At 34.8% G+C, this 22,900-nt stretch overlaps 1 protein-coding gene across 1 annotated transcript in view; it reads right to left on the bottom strand.

Moving 5' to 3' along the window:
- Window positions 1-269: 269 nt before the first annotated feature.
- The window catches only part of LOC129846004 (probable E3 ubiquitin-protein ligase makorin-1), a 76,200-nt gene continuing 53,569 nt past the window's right edge, over window positions 270-22,900 (bottom strand). The window contains exon 6 of the mRNA XM_055913995.1: window positions 270-448. Coding sequence (XP_055769970.1) covers window positions 334-448 — 115 coding nt within the window. The 3' untranslated portion in view covers window positions 270-333. The remainder of the gene's footprint in view (window positions 449-22,900) is intronic.

Genomic DNA, 22,900 nt, shown 5'->3' with positions numbered 1-22,900 from the left:
CTCCTCCTACCATCAGTACATAGCTTACCCCCTCCTCCTACCATCAGTACATAGCTTACCCCCTCCTCCTATCATCAGTACATAGCTTACCCCCCCCCCCCCCCCTATCATCAGTACATAGCTTACCCCCTCCTATCATCAGTACATAGCTTACCCCCTCCTCCTACCATCAGTACATAGCTTACCCACTCCTCCTATCATCAGTACATAGCTTACCCCCTCCTCCTATCATCAGTACATAGCTTACCCCCTCCTCCTATCATCAGTACATAGCTTACCCCCTCCTCCTATCATCAGTACATAGCTTACCCCCTCCTATCATCAGTACATAGCTTACCTCATGCCATCTTTGTATTTCTGTATCAGTTTCTGCTTGTCTTCCTTGTCCTCCACCCAGTACTCACTGGGGATGACGAAGTTGGACGTGACCCGACACTCTGGACAGGACCTGGGAAGAGAGAGAGGTTTAGTTGACCTGGGAAGAGAGAGAGGTTTAGTTGACCTGGGAAGAGAGAGAGGTTTAGTTGGACAGGCCCTGGGAAGAGAGGCGATGTGTTCTAAGAGGAAGTCCCGAGGCGATGTGTTCTAAGAGGAAGTCCCGAGGCGATGTGTTCTAAGAGGAAGTCCCGAGGCGATGTGTTCTAAGAGGAAGTCCCGAGGCGATGTGTTCTAAGAGGAAGTCCCGAGGCGATGTGTTCTAAGAGGAAGTCCCGAGGCGATGTGTTCTAAGAGGAAGTCCCGAGGCGATGTGTTCTAAGAGGAAGTCCCGAGGCGATGTGTTCTAAGAGGAAGTCCTGAGGTGATGTGTTCTGAGGTGATGTGTTCTGAGAGGCAGTCCCGAGGCGATGTGTTCTAAGAGGCAGTCCCGAGGCGATGTGTTCTAAGAGGAAGTCCCGAGGCGATGTGTTCTAAGAGGAAGTCCCGAGGCGATGTGTTCTAAGAGGAAGTCCCGAGGCGATGTGTTCTAAGAGGAAGTCCCGAGGCGATGTGTTCTAAGAGGAAGTCCCGAGGCGATGTGTTCTAAGAGGAAGTCCCGAGGCGATGTGTTCTAAGAGGAAGTCCCGAGGCGATGTGTTCTAAGAGGAAGTCCCGAGGCGATGTGTTCTAAGAGGAAGTCCCGAGGCGATGTGTTCTAAGAGGAAGTCCCGAGGCGATGTGTTCTAAGAGGAAGTCCCGAGGCGATGTGTTCTAAGAGGAAGTCCCGAGGCGATGTGTTCTAAGAGGAAGTCCCGAGGCGATGTGTTCTAAGAGGAAGTCCCGAGGCGATGTGTTCTAAGAGGAAGTCCCGAGGCGATGTGTTCTAAGAGGAAGTCCCGAGGCGATGTGTTCTAAGAGGAAGTCCCGAGGCGATGTGTTCTAAGAGGAAGTCCTGAGGTGATGTGTTCTGAGGTGATGTGTTCTGAGAGGCAGTCCCGAGGCGATGTGTTCTAAGAGGCAGTCCCGAGGCGATGTGTTCTAAGAGGCAGTCCCGAGGCGATGTGTTCTAAGAGGAAGTCCCGAGGCGATGTGTTCTAAGAGGAAGTCCCGAGGCGATGTGTTCTAAGAGGAAGTCCCGAGGCGATGTGTTCTAAGAGGAAGTCCCGAGGCGATGTGTTCTAAGAGGAAGTCCCGAGGCGATGTGTTCTAAGAGGAAGTCCCGAGGCGATGTGTTCTAAGAGGAAGTCCCGAGGCGATGTGTTCTAAGAGGAAGTCCCGAGGCGATGTGTTCTAAGAGGAAGTCCCGAGGCGATGTGTTCTAAGAGGAAGTCCCGAGGCGATGTGTTCTAAGAGGAAGTCCCGAGGCGATGTGTTCTAAGAGGAAGTCCCGAGGCGATGTGTTATAAGAGGAAGTCCCGAGGTGATGTGTTCTAAGAGGAAGTCCCGAGGTGATGTGTTCTAAGAGGAAGTCCCGAGGTGATGTGTTCTAAGAGGAAGTCCTGAGGAGATGTGTTCTAAGAGGAAGTCCTGAGGTGATGTGTTCTAAGAGGAAGTCCTGAGGTGATGTGTTCTAAGAGGAAATCCTGAGGTGATGTGTTCTACCAACATGACTACTTCAACAGAAACCCACCCTGTGTAGGAGCAGCAACACCCCCTCCCCCCAATGGTCAGTCTGGCTTCATGTATCTAGTTCCTTACTAAATCTAAATATCCAGTCCCTTACTAAATCTAAATATCTAGTCTGTCTAGTTCCTTACTAAATCTAAATATCCAGTCCGTCTAGTTCCTTACTAAATCTAAATATCCAGTCCGTCTAGTCCCTTACTAAATCTAAATATCCAGTCCCTTACTAAATCTAAATATCCAGTCCCTTACTAAATCTAAATATCCAGTCCCTTACTAAATCTAAATATCCAGTCCCTTACTAAATCTAAATATCCAGTCCCTTACTAAATCTAAATATCCAGTCCCTTATTAGATCTAAATATCCAGTCCGTCTAGTTCCTTACTAAATCTAAATATCCAGTCCGTCTAGTCCCTTACTAAATCTAAATATCCAGTTCCTTACTAGATCTAAATATCCAGTCCGTCTACTCCCTTACTAAATCTAAATATCCAGTCCGTCTAGTCCCTTACTAAATCTAAATATCCAGTCCCTTACTAAATCTAAATATCCAGTCCGTCTAGTTCCTTACTAAATCTAAATATCCAGTCCCTTACTAAATCTAAATATCCAGTCCGTCTAGTTCCTTACTAAATCTAAATATCCAGTCCGTCTAGTTCCTTACTAAATCTAAATATCCAGTCCGTCTAGTTCCTTACTAAATCTAAATATCCAGTCCGTCTAGTCCCTTACTAAATCTAAATATCCAGTCCCTTACTAAATCTAAATATCCAGTCCCTTACTAAATCTAAATATCCAGTCCGTCTAGTTCCTTACTAAATCTAAATATCCAGTCCGTCTAGTCCCTTACTAAATCTAAATATCCAGTATGTCTAGTCCCTTACTAAATCTAAATATCCAGTCCGTCTAGTTCCTTACTAAATCTAAATATCCAGTCCCTTACTAAATCTAAATATCCAGTCTGTCTAGTCCCTTACTAAATCTAAATATCCAGTCCCTTACTAAATCTAAATATCCAGTCCCTTACTAAATCTAAATATCCAGTCCGTCTAGTTCCTTACTAAATCTAAATATCCAGTCTGTCTAGTCCCTTACTAAATCTAAATATCCAGTCCGTCTAGTCCCTTACTAAATCTAAATATCCAGTCCGTCTAGTCCCTTACTAAATCTAAATATCCAGTCCGTCTAGTCCCTTACTAAATCTAAATATCCAGTCCGTCTAGTCCCTTACTAAATCTAAATATCCAGTCCCTTACTAAATCTAAATATCCAGTCCCTTACTAAATCTAAATATCCAGTCCCTTACTAAATCTAAATATCTAGTTCCTTACTAAATCTAAATATCCAGTTCCTTACTAAATCTAAATATCCAGTCCCTTACTAAATCTAAATATCCAGTCCCTTACTAAATCTAAATATCCAGTCCCTTACTAAATCTAAATATCCAGTCCCTTACTAAATCTAAATATCCAGTCCCTTACTAAATCTAAATATCCAGTCCCTTACTAAATCTAAATATCCAGTTCCTTACTAAATCTAAATATCCAGTTCCTTACTAAATCTAAATATCCAGTCCCTTACTAAATCTAAATATCCAGTCCCTTACTAAATCTAAATATCCAGTCCCTTACTAAATCTAAATATCTAGTCTGTCTAGTTCCTTACTAAATCTAAATATCCAGTTCCTTACTAAATCTAAATATCCAGTCCGTCTAGTTCCTTACTAAATCTAAATATCTAGTCCGTCTAGTCCCTTACTAAATCTAAATATCCAGTCCCTTACTAAATCTAAATATCCAGTCCGTCTAGTCCCTTACTAAATCTAAATATCCAGTCCCTTACTAAATCTAAATATCCAGTCCCTTACTAAATCTAAATATCCAGTCCCTTACTAAATCTAAATATCCAGTCCCTTACTAAATCTAAATATCCAGTCCCTTACTAAATCTAAATATCCAGTCCCTTACTAAATCTAAATATCCAGTCCCTTACTAAATCTAAATATCCAGTCCCTTACTAAATCTAAATATCCAGTCCGTCTAGTCCCTTACCAAATCTAAATATCCAGTCCCTTACTAAATCTAAATATCCAGTCCCTTACTAAATCTAAATATCCAGTCCCTTACTAAATCTAAATATCCAGTCCCTTACTAAATCTAAATATCCAGTCCCTTACTAAATCTAAATATCCAGTCCCTTACTAAATCTAAATATCCAGTCCCTTACTAAATCTAAATATCCAGTCCCTTACTAAATCTAAATATCCAGTCCCTTACTAAATCTAAATATCCAGTCCGTCTAGTTCCTTACCAAATCTAAATATCCAGTCTGTCTAGTCCCTTACCAAATCTAAATATCCAGTCCGTCTAGTCCCTTACTAAATCTAAATATCCAGTCCGTCTAGTCCCTTACTAAATCTAAATATCCAGTCCGTCTAGTTCCTTACTAAATCTAAATATCCAGTCTGTCTAGTTCCTTACTAAATCTAAATATCTAGTCCGTCTAGTTCCTTACTAAATCTAAATATCTAGTCCCTTACTAAATCTAAATATCCAGTTCCTTACTAAATCTAAATATCCAGTCCGTCTAGTTCCTTACTAAATCAAAATATCTAGTCCGTCTAGTTCCTTACTAAATCAAAATATCCAGTTCGTCTAGTCCCTTACTAAATCTAAATATCCAGTCCGTCTAGTCCCTTACTAAATCTAAATATCCAGTCCCTTACTAAATCTAAATATCCAGTCCCTTACTAAATCTAAATATCCAGTCCCTTACTAAATCTAAATATCCAGTCCCTTACTAAATCTAAATATCCAGTCCCTTACTAAATCTAAATATCCAGTCCCTTACTAAATCTAAATATCCAGTCCCTTACTAAATCTAAATATCCAGTCCCTTACTAAATCTAAATATCCAGTCCCTTACTAAATCTAAATATCCAGTCCCTTACTAAATCTAAATATCCAGTCCCTTACTAAATCTAAATATCTAGTTCCTTACTAAATCTAAATATCTAGTTCCTTACTAAATCTAAATATCTAGTTCCTTACTAAATCTAAATATCCAGTCCCTTACTAAATCTAAATATCCAGTCCCTTACTAAATCTAAATATCCAGTCCCTTACTAAATCTAAATATCCAGTCCGTCTAGTTCCTTACTAAATCTAAATATCCAGTCCCTTACTAAATCTAAATATCCAGTCCCTTACTAAATCTAAATATCCAGTCCCTTACTAAATCTAAATATCCAGTCCGTCTAGTTCCTTACCAAATCTAAATATCCAGTCTGTCTAGTCCCTTACCAAATCTAAATATCCAGTCCGTCTAGTCCCTTACTAAATCTAAATATCCAGTCCGTCTAGTCCCTTACTAAATCTAAATATCCAGTCCGTCTAGTTCCTTACTAAATCTAAATATCCAGTCTGTCTAGTTCCTTAATAAATCTAAATATCTAGTCCGTCTAGTTCCTTACTAAATCTAAATATCTAGTCCCTTACTAAATCTAAATATCCAGTTCCTTACTAAATCTAAATATCCAGTCCGTCTAGTTCCTTACTAAATCTAAATATCTAGTCCGTCTAGTTCCTTACTAAATCAAAATATCCAGTCCGTCTAGTCCCTTACTAAATCTAAATATCCAGTCCCTTACTAAATCTAAATATCCAGTCCCTTACTAAATCTAAATATCCAGTCCCTTACTAAATCTAAATATCCAGTCCCTTACTAAATCTAAATATCCAGTCCCTTACTAAATCTAAATATCCAGTCCCTTACTAAATCTAAATATCCAGTCCCTTACTAAATCTAAATATCCAGTCCCTTACTAAATCTAAATATCCAGTCCCTTACTAAATCTAAATATCCAGTCCCTTACTAAATCTAAATATCCAGTCCCTTACTAAATCTAAATATCCAGTCCCTTACTAAATCTAAATATCCAGTCCCTTACTAAATCTAAATATCCAGTCCCTTACTAAATCTAAATATCCAGTCCCTTACTAAATCTAAATATCTAGTTCCTTACTAAATCTAAATATCTAGTTCCTTACTAAATCTAAATATCTAGTTCCTTACTAAATCTAAATATCCAGTCCCTTACTAAATCTAAATATCCAGTCCCTTACTAAATCTAAATATCCAGTCCCTTACTAAATCTAAATATCCAGTCCGTCTAGTTCCTTACTAAATCTAAATATCCAGTCCGTCTAGTTCCTTACTAAATCTAAATATCCAGTCCGTCTAGTTCCTTACTAAATCTAAATATCCAGTCCGTCTAGTTCCTTACTAAATCTAAATATCCAGTCCGTCTAGTCCCTTACTAAATCTAAATATCCAGTCCCTTACTAAATCTAAATATCCAGTCCCTTACTAAATCTAAATATCCAGTCCGTCTAGTTCATTACTAAATCTAAATATCCAGTCCGTCTAGTCCCTTACTAAATCTAAATATCCAGTCCGTCTAGTCCCTTACTAAATCTAAATATCCAGTCCGTCTAGTCCCTTACTAAATCTAAATATCCAGTCCGTCTAGTCCCTTACTAAATCTAAATATCCAGTCCGTCTAGTCCCTTACTAAATCTAAATATCCAGTCCCTTACTAAATCTAAATATCCAGTCCCTTACTAGATCTAAATATCCAGTCCGTCTAGTTCCTTACTAAATCTAAATATCCAGTCCGTCTAGTCCCTTACTAAATCTAAATATCCAGTTCCTTACTAGATCTAAATATCCAGTCCGTCTACTCCATTACTAAATCTAAATATCCAGTACGTCTAGTCCCTTACTAAATCTAAATATCCAGTCCCTTACTAAATCTAAATATCCAGTCCGTCTAGTTCCTTACTAAATCTAAATATCCAGTCCCTTACTAAATCTAAATATCCAGTCCGTCTAGTTCCTTACTAAATCTAAATATCCAGTCCGTCTAGTTCCTTACTAAATCTAAATATCCAGTCCGTCTAGTTCCTTACTAAATCTAAATATCCAGTCCGTCTAGTCCCTTACTAAATCTAAATATCCAGTCCCTTACTGAATCTAAATATCCAGTCCCTTACTAAATCTAAATATCCAGTCCGTCTAGTTCCTTACTAAATCTAAATATCCAGTCCGTCTAGTCCCTTACTAAATCTAAATATCCAGTATGTCTAGTCCCTTACTAAATCTAAATATCCAGTCTGTCTAGTCCCTTACTAAATCTAAATATCCAGTCCCTTACTAAATCTAAATATCCAGTCCCTTACTAAATCTAAATATCCAGTCCGTCTAGTTCCTTACTAAATCTAAATATCCAGTCCGTCTAGTCCCTTACTAAATCTAAATATCCAGTCCGTCTAGTCCCTTACTAAATCTAAATATCCAGTCCGTCTAGTCCCTTACTAAATCTAAATATCCAGTCCGTCTAGTCCCTTACTAAATCTAAATATCCAGTCCCTTACTAAATCTAAATATCCAGTCCCTTACTAAATCTAAATATCTAGTTCCTTACTAAATCTAAATATCCAGTCCCTTACTAAATCTAAATATCCAGTTCCTTACTAAATCTAAATATCTAGTTCCTTACTAAATCTAAATATCCAGTTCCTTACTAAATCTAAATATCCAGTCCCTTACTAAATCTAAATATCCAGTCCCTTACTAAATCTAAATATCCAGTCCCTTACTAAATCTAAATATCCAGTCCCTTACTAAATCTAAATATCCAGTCCCTTACTAAATCTAAATATCCAGTCCCTTACTAAATCTAAATATCCAGTTCCTTACTAAATCTAAATATCCAGTCCCTTACTAAATCTAAATATCCAGTCCCTTACTAAATCTAAATATCCAGTCCCTTACTAAATCTAAATATCCAGTCCCTTACTAAATCTAAATATCTAGTCTGTCTAGTTCCTTACTAAATCTAAATATCCAGTTCCTTACTAAATCTAAATATCCAGTCCGTCTAGTTCCTTACTAAATCTAAATATCTAGTCCGTCTAGTCCCTTACTAAATCTAAATATCCAGTCCCTTACTAAATCTAAATATCCAGTCCGTCTAGTCCCTTACTAAATCTAAATATCCAGTCCCTTACTAAATCTAAATATCCAGTCCCTTACTAAATCTAAATATCCAGTCCCTTACTAAATCTAAATATCCAGTCCTTTACTAAATCTAAATATCCAGTCCCTTACTAAATCTAAATATCCAGTCCCTTACTAAATCTAAATATCCAGTCCGTCTAGTCCCTTACCAAATCTAAATATCCAGTCCCTTACCAAATCTAAATATCCAGTCCCTTACTAAATCTAAATATCCAGTCCCTTACTAAATCTAAATATCCAGTCCCTTACTAAATCTAAATATCCAGTCCCTTACTAAATCTAAATATCCAGTCCCTTACTAAATCTAAATATCCAGTCCCTTACTAAATCTAAATATCCAGTCCCTTACTAAATCTAAATATCCAGTCCCTTACTAAATCTAAATATCCAGTCCCTTACTAAATCTAAATATCCAGTCCCTTACTAAATCTAAATATCCAGTCCGTCTAGTTCCTTACCAAATCTAAATATCCAGTCCGTCTAGTCCCTTACCAAATCTAAATATCCAGTCCGTCTAGTCCCTTACTAAATCTAAATATCCAGTCCGTCTAGTCCCTTACTAAATCTAAATATCCAGTCCGTCTAGTTCCTTACTAAATCTAAATATCCAGTCTGTCTAGTTCCTTACTAAATCTAAATATCTAGTCCGTCTAGTTCCTTACTAAATCTAAATATCTAGTCCCTTACTAAATCTAAATATCCAGTTCCTTACTAAATCTAAATATCCAGTCCGTCTAGTTCCTTACTAAATCTAAATATCTAGTCCGTCTAGTTCCTTACTAAATCAAAATATCCAGTCCGTCTAGTCCCTTACTAAATCTAAATATCCAGTCCGTCTAGTCCCTTACTAAATCTAAATATCCAGTCCCTTACTAAATCTAAATATCCAGTCCCTTACTAAATCTAAATATCCAGTCCCTTACTAAATCTAAATATCCAGTCCCTTACTAAATCTAAATATCCAGTCCCTTACTAAATCTAAATATCCAGTCCCTTACTAAATCTAAATATCCAGTCCCTTACTAAATCTAAATATCCAGTCCCTTACTAAATCTAAATATCCAGTCCCTTACTAAATCTAAATATCCAGTCCGTCTAGTCCCTTACCAAATCTAAATATCCAGTCCCTTACTAAATCTAAATATCCAGTCCCTTACTAAATCTAAATATCCAGTCCCTTACTAAATCTAAATATCCAGTCCCTTACTAAATCTAAATATCCAGTCCCTTACTAAATCTAAATATCCAGTCCCTTACTAAATCTAAATATCCAGTCCCTTACTAAATCTAAATATCCAGTCCCTTACTAAATCTAAATATCCAGTCCCTTACTAAATCTAAATATCCAGTCCCTTACTAAATCTAAATATCCAGTCCGTCTAGTTCCTTACCAAATCTAAATATCCAGTCTGTCTAGTCCCTTACCAAATCTAAATATCCAGTCCGTCTAGTCCCTTACTAAATCTAAATATCCAGTCCGTCTAGTTCCTTACTAAATCTAAATATCCAGTCTGTCTAGTTCCTTACTAAATCTAAATATCTAGTCCGTCTAGTTCCTTACTAAATCTAAATATCTAGTCCCTTACTAAATCTAAATATCCAGTTCCTTACTAAATCTAAATATCCAGTCCGTCTAGTTCCTTACTAAATCTAAATATCTAGTCCGTCTAGTTCCTTACTAAATCAAAATATCCAGTCCGTCTAGTTCCTTACTAAATCAAAATATCCAGTCCGTCTAGTCCCTTACTAAATCTAAATATCCAGTCCGTCTAGTCCCTTACTAAATCTAAATATCCAGTCCGTCTAGTCCCTTACTAAATCTAAATATCCAGTCCCTTACTAAATCTAAATATCCAGTCCCTTACTAAATCTAAATATCCAGTCCCTTACTAAATCTAAATATCCAGTCCCTTACTAAATCTAAATATCCAGTCCCTTACTAAATCTAAATATCCAGTCCCTTACTAAATCTAAATATCCAGTCCCTTACTAAATCTAAATATCCAGTCCCTTACTAAATCTAAATATCCAGTCCCTTACTAAATCTAAATATCCAGTCCCTTACTAAATCTAAATATCCAGTCCCTTACTAAATCTAAATATCCAGTCCCTTACTAAATCTAAATATCCAGTCCCTTACTAAATCTAAATATCTAGTTCCTTACTAAATCTAAATATCTAGTTCCTTACTAAATCTAAATATCTAGTTCCTTACTAAATCTAAATATCCAGTCCCTTACTAAATCTAAATATCCAGTCCCTTACTAAATCTAAATATCCAGTCCCTTACTAAATCTAAATATCCAGTCCGTCTAGTTCCTTACTAAATCTAAATATCCAGTCCGTCTAGTTCCTTACTAAATCTAAATATCCAGTCCGTCTAGTTCCTTACTAAATCTAAATATCCAGTCCGTCTAGTTCCTTACTAAATCTAAATATCCAGTCCGTCTAGTCCCTTACTAAATCTAAATATCCAGTCCCTTACTAAATCTAAATATCCAGTCCCTTACTAAATCTAAATATCCAGTCCGTCTAGTTCCTTACTAAATCTAAATATCCAGTCCGTCTAGTCCCTTACTAAATCTAAATATCCAGTCCCTTACTAAATCTAAATATCCAGTCCCTTACTAAATCTAAATATCCAGTCCGTCTAGTTCATTACTAAATCTAAATATCCAGTCCGTCTAGTTCCTTACTAAATCTAAATATCCAGTCCGTCTAGTTCCTTACTAAATCTAAATATCCAGTCCGCCTAGTTCCTTACTAAATCTAAATATCCAGTCCGTCTAGTTCCTTACTAAATCTAAATATCCAGTCCGTCTAGTCCCTTACTAAATCTAAATATCCAGTCCCTTACTAAATCTAAATATCCAGTCCCTTACTAAATCTAAATATCCAGTCCCTTACTAAATCTAAATATCCAGTCCCTTACTAAATCTAAATATCCAGTCCCTTACTAAATCTAAATATCCAGTCTGTCTAGTCCCTTACTAAATCTAAATATCCAGTCCCTTACTAAATCTAAATATCCAGTCCCTTACTAAATCTAAATATCCAGTCCGTCTAGTTACTTACTAAATCTAAATATCCAGTCCGTCTAGTTCCTTACTAAATCTAAATATCCAGTCCGTCTAGTCCCTTACTAAATCTAAATATCCAGTCCCTTACTAAATCTAAATATCCAGTCCGTCTAGTTCCTTACTAAATCTAAATATCTAGTTCCTTACTAAATCTAAATATCTAGTTCCTTACTAAATCTAAATATCTAGTTCCTTACTAAATCTAAATATCCAGTCCCTTACTAAATCTAAATATCTAGTTCCTTACTAAATCTAAATATCCAGTCCCTTACTAAATCTAAATATCCAGTCCCTTACTAAATCTAAATATCCAGTCCCTTACTAAATCTAAATATCCAGTCCCTTACTAAATCTAAATATCTAGTTCCTTACTAAATCTAAATATCTAGTTCCTTACTAAATCTAAATATCCAGTCCCTTACTAAATCTAAATATCCAGTCCCTTACTAAATCTAAATATCCAGTCCCTTACTAAATCTAAATATCTAGTTCCTTACTAAATCTAAATATCTAGTTCCTTACTAAATCTAAATATCCAGTCCCTTACTAAATCTAAATATCCAGTCCCTTACTAAATCTAAATATCCAGTCCCTTACTAAATCTAAATATCCAGTCCCTTACTAAATCTAAATATCCAGTCCCTTACTAAATCTAAATATCCAGTTCCTTACTAAATCTAAATATCCAGTCCCTTACTAAATCTAAATATCCAGTCCCTTACTAAATCTAAATATCCAGTCCCTTACTAAATCTAAATATCCAGTCCCTTACTAAATCTAAATATCTAGTTCCTTACTAAATCTAAATATCCAGTCCGTCTAGTCCCTTACTAAATCTAAATATCCAGTCCGTCTAGTCCCTTACTAAATCTAAATATCCAGTCCCTTACTAAATCTAAATATCCAGTCCCTTACTAAATCTAAATATCCAGTCCGTCTAGTCCCTTACTAAATCTAAATATCCAGTCCCTTACTAAATCTAAATATCCAGTCCCTTACTAAATCTAAATATCCAGTCCCTTACTAAATCTAAATATCCAGTCCCTTACTAAATCTAAATATCCAGTCTGTCTAGTCCCTTACTAAATCTAAATATCCAGTCCCTTACTAAATCTAAATATCCAGTCCGTCTAGTCCCTTACTAAATCTAAATATCCAGTCCCTTACTAAATCTAAATATCCAGTCCCTTACTAAATCTAAATATCCAGTCCGTCTAGTTCCTTAATAAATCTAAATATCCAGTCCGTCTAGTTCCTTACTAAATCTAAATATCCAGTCCGTCTAGTCCCTTACTAAATCTAAATATCCAGTCCGTTTAGTCCCTTACTAAATCTAAATATCCAGTCCGTCTAGTCCCTTACTAAATCGAAATATCCAGTCCCTTACTAAATCTAAATATCCAGTCCCTTACTAAATCTAAATATCCAGTCCCTTACTAAATCTAAATATCCAGTCCCTTACTAAATCTAAATATCCAGTCCGTCTAGTTCCTTACTAAATCTAAATATCCAGTCCGTCTAGTCCCTTACTAAATCTAAATATCCAGTCCGTCTAGTCCCTTACTAAATCTAAATATCCAGTCCCTTACTAAATCTAAATATCCAGTCCGTCTAGTTCCTTACTAAATCTAAATATCTAGTTCCTTACTAAATCTAAATATCTAGTTCCTTACTAAATCTAAATATCCAGTCCCTTACTAAATCTAAATATCCAGTCCCTTACTAAATCTAAATATCCAGTCCCTTACTAAATCTAAATATCCAGTCCCTTACTAAATCTAAATATCCAGTCCCTTACTAAATCTAAATATCCAGTCCCTTACTAAATCTAAATATCCAGTCCCTTACTAAATCTAAATATCCAGTCCCTTACTAAATCTAAATATCCAGTCCCTTACTAAATCTAAATATCCAGTCCCTTACTAAATCTAAATATCCAGTCCCTTACTAAATCTAAATATCCAGTCCCTTACTAAATCTAAATATCCAGTCCCTTACTAAATCTAAATATCCAGTCCGTCTAGTCCCTTACTAAATCTAAATATCCAGTCCGTCTAGTCCCTTACCAAATCTAAATATCCAGTCCCTTACTAAATCTAAATATCCAGTCCCTTACTAAATCTAAATATCCAGTCCCTTACTAAATCTAAATATCCAGTCCCTTACTAAATCTAAATATCCAGTCCCTTACTAAATCTAAATATCCAGTCCCTTACTAAATCTAAATATCCAGTCCCTTACTAAATCTAAATATCCAGTCCCTTACTAAATCTAAATATCCAGTCCCTTACTAAATCTAAATATCCAGTCCCTTACTAAATCTAAATATCCAGTCCCTTACTAAATCTAAATATCCAGTCCCTTACTAAATCTAAATATCCAGTCCCTTACTAAATCTAAATATCCAGTCCCTTACTAAATCTAAATATCCAGTCCCTTACTAAATCTAAATATCCAGTCCCTTACTAAATCTAAATATCCAGTCCCTTACTAAATCTAAATATCCAGTCCCTTACTAAATCTAAATATCCAGTCCCTTACTAAATCTAAATATCCAGTCCCTTACTAAATCTAAATATCCAGTCCCTTACTAAATCTAAATATCCAGTCCCTTACTAAATCTAAATATCCAGTCCCTTACTAAATCTAAATATCCAGTCCCTTACTAAATCTAAATATCCAGTCCCTTACTAAATCTAAATATCCAGTCCGTCTAGTTCCTTACTAAATCTAAATATCCAGTCCGTCTAGTTCCTTACTAAATCTAAATATCCAGTCCGTCTAGTCCCTTACTAAATCTAAATATCCAGTCCCTTACTAAATCTAAATATCCAGTCCGTCTAGTTCCTTACTAAATCTAAATATCTAGTTCCTTACTAAATCTAAATATCCAGTTCCTTACTAAATCTAAATATCCAGTCCCTTACTAAATCTAAATATCCAGTCCCTTACTAAATCTAAATATCCAGTCCCTTACTAAATCTAAATATCTAGTTCCTTACTAAATCTAAATATCTAGTTCCTTACTAAATCTAAATATCCAGTCCCTTACTAAATCTAAATATCCAGTCCCTTACTAAATCTAAATATCCAGTCCCTTACTAAATCTAAATATCCAGTCCCTTACTAAATCTAAATATCCAGTCCCTTACTAAATCTAAATATCCAGTCCCTTACTAAATCTAAATATCCAGTTCCTTACTAAATCTAAATATCCAGTTCCTTACTAAATCTAAATATCCAGTCCCTTACTAAATCTAAATATCCAGTCCCTTACTAAATCTAAATATCTAGTCTGTCTAGTTCCTTACTAAATCTAAATATCCAGTTCCTTACTAAATCTAAATATCCAGTCCGTCTAGTTCCTTACTAAATCTAAATATCTAGTCCGTCTAGTCCCTTACTAAATCTAAATATCCAGTCCCTTACTAAATCTAAATATCCAGTCCGTCTAGTCCCTTACTAAATCTAAATATCCAGTCCCTTACTAAATCTAAATATCCAGTCCCTTACTAAATCTAAATATCCAGTCCCTTACTAAATCTAAATATCTAGTTCCTTACTAAATCTAAATATCTAGTTCCTTACTAAATCTAAATATCCAGTCCGTCTAGTCCCTTACTAAATCTAAATATCCAGTCCGTCTAGTCCCTTACTAAATCTAAATATCCAGTCCGTCTAGTCCCTTACTAAATCTAAATATCCAGTCCGTCTAGTCCCTTACTAAATCTAAATATCCAGTCCCTTACTAAATCTAAATATCCAGTCCCTTACTAAATCTAAATATCCAGTCCGTCTAGTCCCTTACTAAATCTAAATATCCAGTCCCTTACTAAATCTAAATATCCAGTCCCTTACTAAATCTAAATATCCAGTCCCTTACTAAATCTAAATATCCAGTCCCTTACTAAATCTAAATATCCAGTCCCTTACTAAATCTAAATATCCAGTCCCTTACTAAATCTAAATATCCAGTCCCTTACTAAATCTAAATATCCAGTCCCTTACTAAATCTAAATATCCAGTCCCTTACTAAATCTAAATATCCAGTCCCTTACTAAATCTAAATATCCAGTCCCTTACTAAATCTAAATATCCAGTCCCTTACTAAATCTAAATATCCAGTCCCTTACTAAATCTAAATATCCAGTCCCTTACTAAATCTAAATATCCAGTCCCTTACTAAATCTAAATATCCAGTCCCTTACTAAATCTAAATATCCAGTCCCTTACTAAATCTAAATATCCAGTCCCTTACTAAATCTAAATATCCAGTCCCTTACTAAATCTAAATATCCAGTCCCTTACTAAATCTAAATATCCAGTCCCTTACTAAATCTAAATATCCAGTCCCTTACTAAATCTAAATATCCAGTCCCTTACTAAATCTAAATATCCAGTCCCTTACTAAATCTAAATATCCAGTCCCTTACTAAATCTAAATATCCAGTCCCTTACTAAATCTAAATATCCAGTCCCTTACTAAATCTAAATATCCAGTCCCTTACTAAATCTAAATATCCAGTCCGTCTAGTCCCTTACCAAATCTAAATATCCAGTCCCTTACTAAATCTAAATATCCAGTCCCTTACTAAATCTAAATATCCAGTCCCTTACTAAATCTAAATATCCAGTCCCTTACTAAATCTAAATATCCAGTCCCTTACTAAATCTAAATATCCAGTCCCTTACTAAATCTAAATATCCAGTCCCTTACTAAATCTAAATATCCAGTCCCTTACTAAATCTAAATATCCAGTCCCTTACTAAATCTAAATATCCAGTCCCTTACTAAATCTAAATATCCAGTCCCTTACTAAATCTAAATATCCAGTCCCTTACTAAATCTAAATATCCAGTCCCTTACTAAATCTAAATATCCAGTCCCTTACTAAATCTAAATATCCAGTCCCTTACTAAATCTAAATATCCAGTCCGTCTAGTTCCTTACTAAATCTAAATATCCAGTCCGTCTAGTTCCTTACTAAATCTAAATATCCAGTCCGTCTAGTCCCTTACTAAATCTAAATATCCAGTCCCTTACTAAATCTAAATATCCAGTCCGTCTAGTTCCTTACTAAATCTAAATATCTAGTTCCTTACTAAATCTAAATATCCAGTTCCTTACTAAATCTAAATATCCAGTCCCTTACTAAATCTAAATATCCAGTCCCTTACTAAATCTAAATATCCAGTCCCTTACTAAATCTAAATATCCAGTCCCTTACTAAATCTAAATATCCAGTCCGTCTAGTCCCTTACTAAATCTAAATATCCAGTCCGTCTAGTTCCTTACTAAATCTAAATATCCAGTCTGTCTAGTTCCTTACTAAATCTAAATATCTAGTCCGTCTAGTTCCTTACTAAATCTAAATATCTAGTCCCTTACTAAATCTAAATATCCAGTTCCTTACTAAATCTAAATATCCAGTCCGTCTAGTTCCTTACTAAATCTAAATATCTAGTTCCTTACTAAATCTAAATATCCAGTTCCTTACTAAATCTAAATATCCAGTCCCTTACTAAATCTAAATATCCAGTCCCTTACTAAATCTAAATATCCAGTCCCTTACTAAATCTAAATATCCAGTCCCTTACTAAATCTAAATATCCAGTCCCTTACTAAATCTAAATATCCAGTCCCTTACTAAATCTAAATATCCAGTCCCTTACTAAATCTAAATATCCAGTCCCTTACTAAATCTAAATATCCAGTCCCTTACTAAATCTAAATATCCAGTCCCTTACTAAATCTAAATATCCAGTCCCTTACTAAATCTAAATATCTAGTCTGTCTAGTTCCTTACTAAATCTAAATATCCAGTTCCTTACTAAATCTAAATATCCAGTCCGTCTAGTTCCTTACTAAATCTAAATATCTAGTCCGTCTAGTCCCTTACTAAATCTAAATATCCAGTCCCTTACTAAATCTAAATATCCAGTCCGTCTAGTCCCTTACTAAATCTAAATATCCAGTCCCTTACTAAATCTAAATATCCAGTCCCTTACTAAATCTAAATATCCAGTCCCTTACTAAATCTAAATATCCAGTCCCTTACTAAATCTAAATATCCAGTCCCTTACTAAATCTAAATATCCAGTCCCTTACTAAATCTAAATATCCAGTCCCTTACTAAATCTAAATATCCAGTCCCTTACTAAATCTAAATATCCAGTCCGTCTAGTCCCTTACCAAATCTAAATATCCAGTCCCTTACTAAATCTAAATATCCAGTCCCTTACTAAATCTAAATATCCAGTCCCTTACTAAATCTAAATATCCAGTCCCTTACTAAATCTAAATATCCAGTCCCTTACTAAATCTAAATATCCAGTCCCTTACTAAATCTAAATATCCAGTCCCTTACCAAAAATCTAAATATCCAGTCCCTTACTAAATCTAAATATCCAGTCCCTTACTAAATCTAAATATCCAGTCCCTTACTAAATCTAAATATCCAGTCCCTTACTAAATCTAAATATCCAGTCCGTCTAGTTCCTTACCAAATCTAAATATCCAGTCTGTCTAGTCCCTTACCAAATCTAAATATCCAGTCCGTCTAGTCCCTTACTAAATCTAAATATCCAGTCCGTCTAGTCCCTTACTAAATCTAAATATCCAGTCCGTCTAGTTCCTTACTAAATCTAAATATCCAGTCTGTCTAGTTCCTTACTAAATCTAAATATCTAGTCCGTCTAGTTCCTTACTAAATCTAAATATCTAGTCCCTTACTAAATCTAAATATCCAGTTCCTTACTAAATCTAAATATCCAGTCCGTCTAGTTCCTTACTAAATCAAAATATCCAGTTCGTCTAGTCCCTTACTAAATCTAAATATCCAGTCCGTCTAGTCCCTTACTAAATCTAAATATCCAGTCCGTCTAGTCCCTTACTAAATCTAAATATCCAGTCCCTTACTAAATCTAAATATCCAGTCCCTTACTAAATCTAAATATCCAGTCCCTTACTAAATCTAAATATCCAGTCCCTTACTAAATCTAAATATCCAGTCCCTTACTAAATCTAAATATCCAGTCCCTTACTAAATCTAAATATCCAGTCCCTTACTAAATCTAAATATCCAGTCCCTTACTAAATCTAAATATCCAGTCCCTTACTAAATCTAAATATCTAGTTCCTTACTAAATCTAAATATCTAGTTCCTTACTAAATCTAAATATCTAGTTCCTTACTAAATCTAAATATCTAGTTCCTTACTAAATCTAAATATCTAGTTCCTTACTAAATCTAAATATCCAGTCCCTTACTAAATCTAAATATCCAGTCCCTTACTAAATCTAAATATCCAGTCCGTCTAGTTCCTTACTAAATCTAAATATCCAGTCCGTCTAGTTCCTTACTAAATCTAAATATCCAGTCCGTCTAGTTCCTTACTAAATCTAAATATCCAGTCCGTCTAGTTCCTTACTAAATCTAAATATCCAGTCCGTCTAGTCCCTTACTAAATCTAAATATCCAGTCCCTTACTAAATCTAAATATCCAGTCCCTTACTAAATCTAAATATCCAGTCCGTCTAGTTCATTACTAAATCTAAATATCCAGTCCGTCTAGTTCCTTACTAAATCTAAATATCCAGTCCGTCTAGTTCCTTACTAAATCTAAATATCCAGTCCGCCTAGTTCCTTACTAAATCTAAATATCCAGTCCGTCTAGTTCCTTACTAAATCTAAATATCCAGTCCGTCTAGTCCCTTACTAAATCTAAATATCCAGTCCGTCTAGTCCCTTACTAAATCTAAATATCCAGTCCGTCTAGTCCCTTACTAAATCTAAATATCCAGTCCGTCTAGTCCCTTACTAAATCTAAATATCCAGTCCGTCTAGTCCCTTACTAAATCTAAATATCCAGTCCCTTACTAAATCTAAATATCCAGTCCGTCTAGTCCCTTACTAAATCTAAATATCCAGTCCCTTACTAAATCTAAATATCCAGTCCCTTACTAAATCTAAATATCCAGTCCCTTACTAAATCTAAATATCCAGTCCCTTACTAAATCTAAATATCCAGTCCCTTACTAAATCTAAATATCCAGTCCCTTACTAAATCTAAATATCCAGTCTGTCTAGTCCCTTACTAAATCTAAATATCCAGTCCCTTACTAAATCTAAATATCCAGTCCCTTACTAAATCTAAATATCCAGTCCGTCTAGTTACTTACTAAATCTAAATATCCAGTCCGTCTAGTTCCTTACTAAATCTAAATATCCAGTCCGTCTAGTTCCTTACTAAATCTAAATATCCAGTCCGTCTAGTCCCTTACTAAATCTAAATATCCAGTCCCTTACTAAATCTAAATATCCAGTCCGTCTAGTTCCTTACTAAATCTAAATATCTAGTTCCTTACTAAATCTAAATATCTAGTTCCTTACTAAATCTAAATATCCAGTCCCTTACTAAATCTAAATATCCAGTCCCTTACTAAATCTAAATATCCAGTCCCTTACTAAATCTAAATATCCAGTCCCTTACTAAATCTAAATATCCAGTCCCTTACTAAATCTAAATATCTAGTTCCTTACTAAATCTAAATATCTAGTTCCTTACTAAATCTAAATATCCAGTCCCTTACTAAATCTAAATATCCAGTCCCTTACTAAATCTAAATATCCAGTCCCTTACTAAATCTAAATATCTAGTCCCTTACTAAATCTAAATATCCAGTCCCTTACTAAATCTAAATATCCAGTCCCTTACTAAATCTAAATATCCAGTTCCTTACTAAATCTAAATATCCAGTTCCTTACTAAATCTAAATATCCAGTCCCTTACTAAATCTAAATATCCAGTCCCTTACTAAATCTAAATATCCAGTCCCTTACTAAATCTAAATATCCAGTCCGTCTAGTTCCTTACTAAATCTAAATATCCAGTCCGTCTAGTTCCTTACTAAATCTAAATATCCAGTCCGTCTAGTTCCTTACTAAATCTAAATATCCAGTCTGTCTCGTCCCTTACTAAATCTAAATATCCAGTCCGTCTAGTCCCTAACTAAATCTAAATATCCAGTCCGTCTAGTCCCTTACTAAATCTAAATATCCAGTCCCTTACTAAATCTAAATATCCAGTCCCTTACTAAATCTAAATATCCAGTCCCTTACTAAATCTAAATATCCAGTCCCTTACTAAATCTAAATATCCAGTCCGTCTAGTTCCTTACTAAATCTAAATATCCAGTCCGTCTAGTTCCTTACTAAATCTAAATATCCAGTCCGTCTAGTCCCTTACTAAATCTAAATATCCAGTCCCTTACTAAATCTAAATATCCAGTCCGTCTAGTTCCTTACTAAATCTAAATATCTAGTTCCTTACTAAATCTAAATATCTAGTTCCTTACTAAATCTAAATATCCAGTCCCTTACTAAATCTAAATATCCAGTCCCTTACTAAATCTAAATATCCAGTCCCTTACTAAATCTAAATATCTAGTTCCTTACTAAATCTAAATATCCAATTCCTTACTAAATCTAAATATCCAGTCCCTTACTAAATCTAAATATCCAGTCCCTTACTAAATCTAAATATCCAGTCCCTTACTAAATCTAAATATCTAGTTCCTTACTAAATCTAAATATCTAGTTCCTTACTAAATCTAAATATCCAGTCCCTTACTAAATCTAAATATCCAGTCCCTTACTAAATCTAAATATCCAGTCCCTTACTAAATCTAAATATCCAGTCCCTTACTAAATCTAAATATCCAGTCCCTTACTAAATCTAAATATCCAGTCCCTTACTAAATCTAAATATCCAGTTCCTTACTAAATCTAAATATCCAGTCCCTTACTAAATCTAAATATCCAGTCCCTTACTAAATCTAAATATCCAGTCCCTTACTAAATCTAAATATCCAGTCCCTTACTAAATCTAAATATCTAGTCTGTCTAGTTCCTTACTAAATCTAAATATCCAGTTCCTTACTAAATCTAAATATCCAGTCCGTCTAGTTCCTTACTAAATCTAAATATCTAGTCCGTCTAGTCCCTTACTAAATCTAAATATCCAGTCCCTTACTAAATCTAAATATCCAGTCCGTCTAGTCCCTTACTAAATCTAAATATCCAGTCCCTTACTAAATCTAAATATCCAGTCCCTTACTAAATCTAAATATCCAGTCCCTTACTAAATCTAAATATCTAGTTCCTTACTAAATCTAAATATCCAGTCCGTCTAGTCCCTTACTAAATCTAAATATCCAGTCCGTCTAGTCCCTTACTAAATCTAAATATCCAGTCCGTCTAGTCCCTTACTAAATCTAAATATCCAGTCCGTCTAGTCCCTTACTAAATCTAAATATCCAGTCCGTCTAGTCCCTTACTAAATCTAAATATCCAGTCCGTCTAGTCCCTTACTAAATCTAAATATCCAGTCCCTTACTAAATCTAAATATCCAGTCCCTTACTAAATCTAAATATCCAGTCCCTTACTAAATCTAAATATCCAGTCCCTTACTAAATCTAAATATCCAGTCCCTTACTAAATCTAAATATCCAGTCCCTTACTAAATCTAAATATCCAGTCCCTTACTAAATCTAAATATCCAGTCTGTCTAGTCCCTTACTAAATCTAAATATCCAGTCCCTTACTAAATCTAAATATCCAGTCCGTCTAGTCCCTTACTAAATCTAAATATCCAGTCCCTTACTAAATCTAAATATCCAGTCCCTTACTAAATCTAAATATCCAGTCCGTCTAGTTCCTTAATAAATCTAAATATCCAGTCCGTCTAGTTCCTTACTAAATCTAAATATCCAGTCCGTCTAGTCCCTTACTAAATCTAAATATCCAGTCCGTTTAGTCCCTTACTAAATCTAAATATCCAGTCCGTCTAGTCCCTTACTAAATCGAAATATCCAGTCCCTTACTAAATCTAAATATCCAGTCCCTTACTAAATCTAAATATCCAGTCCCTTACTAAATCTAAATATCCAGTCCCTTACTAAATCTAAATATCCAGTCCGTCTAGTTCCTTACTAAATCTAAATATCCAGTCCGTCTAGTTCCTTACTAAATCTAAATATCCAGTCCGTCTAGTCCCTTACTAAATCTAAATATCCAGTCCCTTACTAAATCTAAATATCCAGTCCGTCTAGTTCCTTACTAAATCTAAATATCTAGTTCCTTACTAAATCTAAATATCTAGTTCCTTACTAAATCTAAATATCCAGTCCCTTACTAAATCTAAATATCCAGTCCGTCTAGTCCCTTACTAAATCTAAATATCCAGTCCGTCTAGTCCCTTACCAAATCTAAATATCCAGTCCCTTACCAAATCTAAATATCCAGTCCCTTACCAAATCTAAATATCCAGTCCCTTACTAAATCTAAATATCCAGTCCCTTACTAAATCTAAATATCCAGTCCCTTACTAAATCTAAATATCCAGTCCCTTACTAAATCTAAATATCCAGTCCCTTACTAAATCTAAATATCCAGTCCCTTACTAAATCTAAATATCCAGTCCCTTACTAAATCTAAATATCCAGTCCCTTACTAAATCTAAATATCCAGTCCCTTACTAAATCTAAATATCCAGTCCCTTACTAAATCTAAATATCCAGTCCCTTACTAAATCTAAATATCCAGTCCCTTACTAAATCTAAATATCCAGTCCCTTACTAAATCTAAATATCCAGTCCCTTACTAAATCTAAATATCCAGTCCCTTACTAAATCTAA

This window comes from Salvelinus fontinalis, unplaced genomic scaffold (assembly GCF_029448725.1).
Source record: "Salvelinus fontinalis isolate EN_2023a unplaced genomic scaffold, ASM2944872v1 scaffold_0425, whole genome shotgun sequence".
In the NCBI taxonomy this organism is placed as follows: Eukaryota; Metazoa; Chordata; class Actinopteri; order Salmoniformes; family Salmonidae; genus Salvelinus; species Salvelinus fontinalis.
Note: the sequence above shows the minus strand (reverse complement) of the source record. Positions and strands in the feature narration are given on the sequence as shown.